General features: G+C 42.5%; 1 protein-coding gene across 1 annotated transcript in view; it reads left to right on the top strand.

The window, feature by feature from the left end:
• The window catches only part of usp33 (ubiquitin specific peptidase 33), a 114,794-nt gene that overhangs the window by 89,617 nt on the left and 19,177 nt on the right, over positions 1-6,000 (top strand). Inside the window, exons 8-9 of the mRNA XM_048601551.1 lie at positions 3,934-4,143; positions 4,787-4,868. Of these exons, the coding sequence (XP_048457508.1) occupies positions 3,934-4,143; positions 4,787-4,868 (292 nt within the window). The remainder of the gene's footprint in view (positions 1-3,933; positions 4,144-4,786; positions 4,869-6,000) is intronic.

The raw sequence follows: 6,000 nt of genomic DNA, 5'->3' as shown, positions 1-6,000 counted from the left end.
GGCCTGCTGTGTTCATCCAGCCCTGCACCTTGTTGTCTCATTTCTGTTATGGTCTTTTTCTTTATGGTACTCCAATATCATGCAAAAAGCAAAGTGAATGCTTGGCCATGATATCATACCACAGCAGGATCAAGACTATCTTTTTGTAACTGGAAAGTAGAAGCTCTAGATCAAGCAGCTTGACTGTGACACAGTTAATGTGAAATACCACAACTCTAGTTTGGAGTTTGATAAGCTTACAAAATATGACTGATTTTTATTGTCACGTGTACTGAAATACGCTGAAAAGCTTTGTTTACGAGCGATACAGGCAGATCACAGCAAGCAAAGGATGTACAGATCCAAAGGACTGAGAGGCATGCAGGTTACATTATTTGAAGCTAGAGTCCATTCAACAGTCTGTTAACGGCCTGAAAGAAGCTGTGCCTGCACCTGCTTGTGCATGTGTTCAGGCTTCTGTATCTTTTGCCTGATGGAACTGAGGTTGAGAGAGTGAAGAGCATCATGTTCCTCTGATTGACGATAACCAACGACTTGTCCTGGACTTCCCACTGGTAGGAGGTCATTACCAGGGTGCGATAGGTCTTTGGCCACATTTCTGTGGTGGCGAGACATGTAAATGGAGTCCATGGATGGAAGGTTGGCTTCTGTGATGGCCTGGGCTGTGCACACCACTTTTTGTAGTTTCTTAGGGTCCTGGACAGAGCAGTTGCCGTACCAGGCTATTAGGCACCCGGACAGTATGCTTTCATTGGTGCATCTGGTAGAAGTTGTTGAAGGACCTTATGGACATGCCAAATTTCCTGAGCTGCCTTAGGAAGAAGAGGTGGTATTGTGCCTTATTGACTGTCGCACTGACGTGGGAAGTCCGGGGACAAGTCGTCGGTTATTGTCACTCAGAGGAACTTGATGCTCTTCACTCTCTCAACCTCAATTCCTCTGATGTAGATGGGAGTGTGTTCTCCTCCTTTTTTTCAGAAGTTGCTGATCAATTCTTTAGTTTTGCCGATATTAAGAGACAGATTGTTTTCATTGCACTGTGTCACCACGCTCTCTATGTCCCTTCTGTATCTTGACTTGTCGTTGTTAGATATCCGTCCCACTATGGTAGTGTCATCAGCGAGCTTGCAGATGGTGTTCGTTCAGAATTTGGCAACATGGTCATTGGTGTACAGGGAGTACAGTATAAGGCCACATCCTTGGGGAGGCTCCAGTGTTGAGTGTTATTGTGGAGGAGGTGCAGTTACCTATCCTCACTGGTTGCAGTCTGTGGGTTAGAAAGCTGAGGATCCAGTTGCAGAAGGCGGAGCTGAGGCCAAGGTGTCTCAGTTTTGAGATGAGTCTGGAGGGGATAATGGTGTTTGAGGCGGAGCTATAGTCAACGAGCAGGAGTCTAATGTAAGTGTCTTTGTTTTCCAGATGTTTCAGGGATGAGTGCAGGGCTAGGGATATGGCATCTTCTGCAGATCTGTTATGTTGGTAGGCAAACTGTAGGGGATTGAGGCAGGTTGGGAGACTGGAGTTGATGTGGGCCATGACCAGCCTCTCCAAGCACTTCATGATTATTGAAGTAGAGTCACTGGGCGGTAGTCATTAAGGCACGCTGCATGTATTTTCTTTGGTACTGGGATGATGGTGGTCTTCTTGAAGCAGGTGGGGACTTCAGCTTGTAGGAGGATAGGTTGAAGATATCGGTGAATACCTCCGCCATTTGGTCCGCACAGGCTCTGAGCGCTTGGCCGGGGACACCATCCGACCCATCGCTTTCTTTGGGTTGACTCCCAGGAAGACTGACCTGACTTCTGAAGCAGTGACAGAGGGAACAGGTGGGTCTGGGGATGTCGGGGCACGCTGGTGGTATTATGCTCAAACCGAGCATAGAATTATTTGTGTCAGGGAGGGATGTGTCATTGTCCGCTTTCTTACACTGTTTCATTTTGTATCCCGTAATGTCATTTAGGCCTCACCATAGACAGTGGGAATCTATTTGGTGGGTCTGGGCCTCTAACTTGGTCCAGTACTGCCTCTTGGCCTCCCTGATGGCTTTGTGGAAGTCATATCTGGATTTTCTGTATTGGTCCGGGGCACCCGACTTGAATGCTGCACATCCGGTCTTCAATAGGGAGTGGATTTCCTGGTTCATCCAAGGTTTACGGTTGGGGAACACTCGGATTGACTTCTTTGGTACAGAGTCCTCCACGCATTTGTTAATGAAGTCGGTGACGATGGTGGCATACTCGTCAAGGTTTTCCACTGAGCATTTGAACGTGGTCCAGTCCACCGAGTCCAAGCAGTCCCGGAGACGGTCTTCCACTGCCTCAGACCAGCACTGTACTTCTTTTCATGAAGGATTGTCCTACTTCAGCTTCTACTTGTAAGCTGGGAGGAGGAACACAGTGCTGTGGTCGGATTTTCCGAAGTGTGGGCAGGGGATTGAGCGATAGGCATCTTTGGTTGTGTAGCAGTAGTCCAGAAACGCAGTGACTTCTATATAGGCAGTAACCATTTTGTATACACAATCCCATAGATAACAAGGGGAACAGATGATCAATTTCACTGCTTTTGGGGACTCTGATCAAAGGATTCAATTTTCAGTCTGAAGAGGGGTGGGTAGAGGCTTCATCTTCTGGAAAGCATCGTTTCTTCGATCAGAGTCCCCAAAGCTGTGAAATTGATGATCTGTTTCCCTTGTTATCTGTGCGATTGTGTATGCAAAATGGTTACTGCTATATAGAAGTCATTGCACTTCAAAAGTATTTCATTGTATATGAAATATTATGCACACATTCATGCTCTTTCTCAGTGTAATGTTTAAGAAAATTAAACAACACTAGGGCACCTCGTAATTGGAACTTGCCCTTTAACATAACTTTGATAGAAAGAACTAGCCCCCTCATACAGTGCCTTTCACCAGGATGTCCCAATGCACGTCAGAGCCAGTGCAATACTTTTGAAATGTAGCTGTTGCTTTAATGTAGGTACCATAGCAGCCAGTTTGTGCGCAACATGTTCCCACAAGCAGCAATAAGATAATTGATTAAATAATTTCTTTATGGTGCTGGTTGAGCAATCCATATTGGTCAGGAACCTGGGAGAATGTATCTGCTCATCTTCAAATATCATGGGATCATTTTTATTCACTTAAGAAGACGGCAATTACTGCGGTCATTCTGATTCATGTTAAAATAAAAACTGCAAAAACTGTAATCAGTAAACCTTGCTGGTAATTTCTTCATGACAGGATCATTCAGTGAATTCCCACAGGGATCATAACAAACTATCAATTATTCTTTCCTTCTGAATTTGATTATTCCTGTCTTACAGAAATGTAGTCTGAATATTTTGCTCAAGAAGCAGAAATAAGTGCTAATGAAAATCTATCAATGTAAACCTCCTTTTATTTTTTCATTCTGCCCATTTGGGATGTCGCTAGGATTTGAGCACTGGGAAGAGGACGTTGCAAGGAAGGGTATAGAGGAGACCAGGAAGGATGCAAAGAAAAGAGCATTTTGTTTAAAAATGCAGTGATTTAAAATGGACTGCCTGAAAGGTGGATGGAAGCAAATTCAGTAGTAAATTTCAAAAGGGAAAGTAGAAGAGGGAATATTTATGGGGTGTGGTAGTGAAAGGCAGAGCGGTGGGAAGAATTGAATAGCTCTTTCTAAAAACTGGCACAGGCGTAATGAATCACTTGGCCTTCATCCATGCTGTATGGTTGCATGAACTTTCCTCTAGTTATAAATCCTCTTATGGGAGAGGTTTCTGTTATGATGATGACACCTGATAGTGGTTTGCTCAGTGTAGGACAATTTGAACTGATTTATTTTTTCAAAGTGCTTTGGTTCAGATGCCATCAATATTGGTGCTAACAGTACAGGGAGAGGATGCAATGACTGTGTGCAACGAGATCAACAGGAATCTCAGCTATTGTAGATTTTCAATGCCACATTGTGTTGTCATTTCTATTTCACAGAAAAAGCAGTGAGGAGATGCAGAAAGAAAGGCAGAGAGTTGCTCATCTACTGAATATGATGGAACCTAGTCTGCTTCAGTTCTACATATCACGTCAGTGGCTGAACAAATTCAAGACTTTTGCTGAGCCAGGTCCTATTAGCAACAATGAGTTCCTTTGTGCTCACGGAGGTAAAGTGATACTTGAGATACATTCAACCAACTGTAAGCAACTGATGGATGGATTAATTGGATGTTTGTGAAACCACATGGGGGCGGGGTCAGGCTTGGTGTAACAGTTCCTAGCTGCAATACCTGCTTTATGTAGCAATGGCTGATTTCATCCCTGGTGGCAGTTGAAGCTTCTGTTAAAATTAATCTCAGCATTGCCAGGTGAAACTTGTTCCCAATAGTTATCTATTAGTGACCTTTTTGAAGAAGATGCAAATGTCAGAATACATTAGGTTTGGCTGTGCAAGATACCAAATAGTGCGTTCTGAAGAATGGTCACTGGACCTGAAACGTTAACTCTCATTTTGCTATGCAGATGCTGCTAGCCGTGCTGAGTTTTTCCGTCAACTTCTGTTTTTGTTTCTGATTTCCAGCATCTGCAGTTATTTCTTTTTTTAGAAACCAAATGGTTCCCCCTCTTTGTGGAACTTTACCCCAGCAAAGAGTCAACATCTTCAAGACGAAGGAAAGAAGGCAATCACTAAAGAATAAATTGCTGCTATAAGCAGTTTTCTTATTGAATACTTCGCATTAAAGAAACATAGAAATAGGCCATGCTGGAAAATCGACACAACATTCTAATAACGAAATGTATCTGTTACAGGTGTCCCACCTCAGAAGGCCAGTTACATTGATGAGCTTGTTGTGATGTTGCCTCAGAATGTGTGGGACTATCTGTACAGCAGGTAAGAAATGTGGCACCTGTTCCTTTTCCTTTCCTTCTGTGGGAGGTAAACTTTTAGATAATCTTTCCCCTAATAACAACACATGTTCTGAATGGCAACTCAGACTTGCATTTCACAAGGTCCCTAGTTTTCATGGTAAACACATACTTGCAAAAGAAAAGCGTGTATAAATGGAATCATGACATTCGATCCTGGAGTTGCACAAGAGCATCCTGTAAACATTCAAAATCAGAACTGCTAAAGTGGAATTTGATACACATATCCAATTATTATGTGGTATGTGTATGGTATTGATTTTCTATTTTTGCAAATGCCTGACAATTCCATCTTTATAGAAATTTTAAAAGATTGGTGCCGAGTATAATGGATGACATAACCCTCCATAACCAGAGTACCATTTTATAGTCTCGTGTTTGAACTTGTTGTTACTTCTTTCAAATTCCTGCATTCTCTGGTGAGACTTTTTTGGCAGCTGATGTACATAAATGTGTCTTTTGATTTGCATTGTGTCACAAATTATCTGGTGCGTCAATGATCTTGTTTCTTTTCGTTTAGACCATTGACTGGCCCACCCAAATTGTGTGCATCAATGTTTTCATTAAGAGCGGGCTTCCACCAATGGAGCAAAACACAGTCAGTCAAGCTAGTTTCTTCTTAAATCAAACCCAAGTGGTTACGATCTCCACGTTGACCACTTCCAATTTGTATCTTTTCTTATGCGAACACTACTTAAATCTACTTCTTGGATCTACCTAATAGTTACTTTATTCAGAGAAACAGCATTAACATATCAAACTGAATATGGTTTTTCTTCAAAACTAAAGGTTTCGTGCTGTTGACAGTGTTTCTTTTGAGAATGACTGAATCAGACTATTAAATATAACACTTTCATTCTCTGAGCCTTGATCAATGTTATCTCTTTAGTTCTAAGTGGTTCACTTTAAGTCCAGGACAGGGTATCTGCAATTATATTTGATTTCCTGGCAATGTGTACGGTAAGCAGCTGTCAAACAATACTGTTTCATTACACGAACCTCTCCGTTTGCCTCTTGAACAAAGAACATACAACAATACAGCACAGTACAGGCCCTTTGGCCCACGATGTTGTGCTGACCTATTGTCCTACTTAGAT

This window comes from Rhincodon typus, chromosome 10 (genome assembly GCF_021869965.1).
Source record: "Rhincodon typus isolate 14 chromosome 10, sRhiTyp1.1, whole genome shotgun sequence".
NCBI lineage: Eukaryota > Metazoa > Chordata > Chondrichthyes > Orectolobiformes > Rhincodontidae > Rhincodon > Rhincodon typus.
The sequence above is the reverse complement of the archived record's forward strand: the minus strand, read 5'-3'. Positions and strand labels throughout refer to the sequence as shown.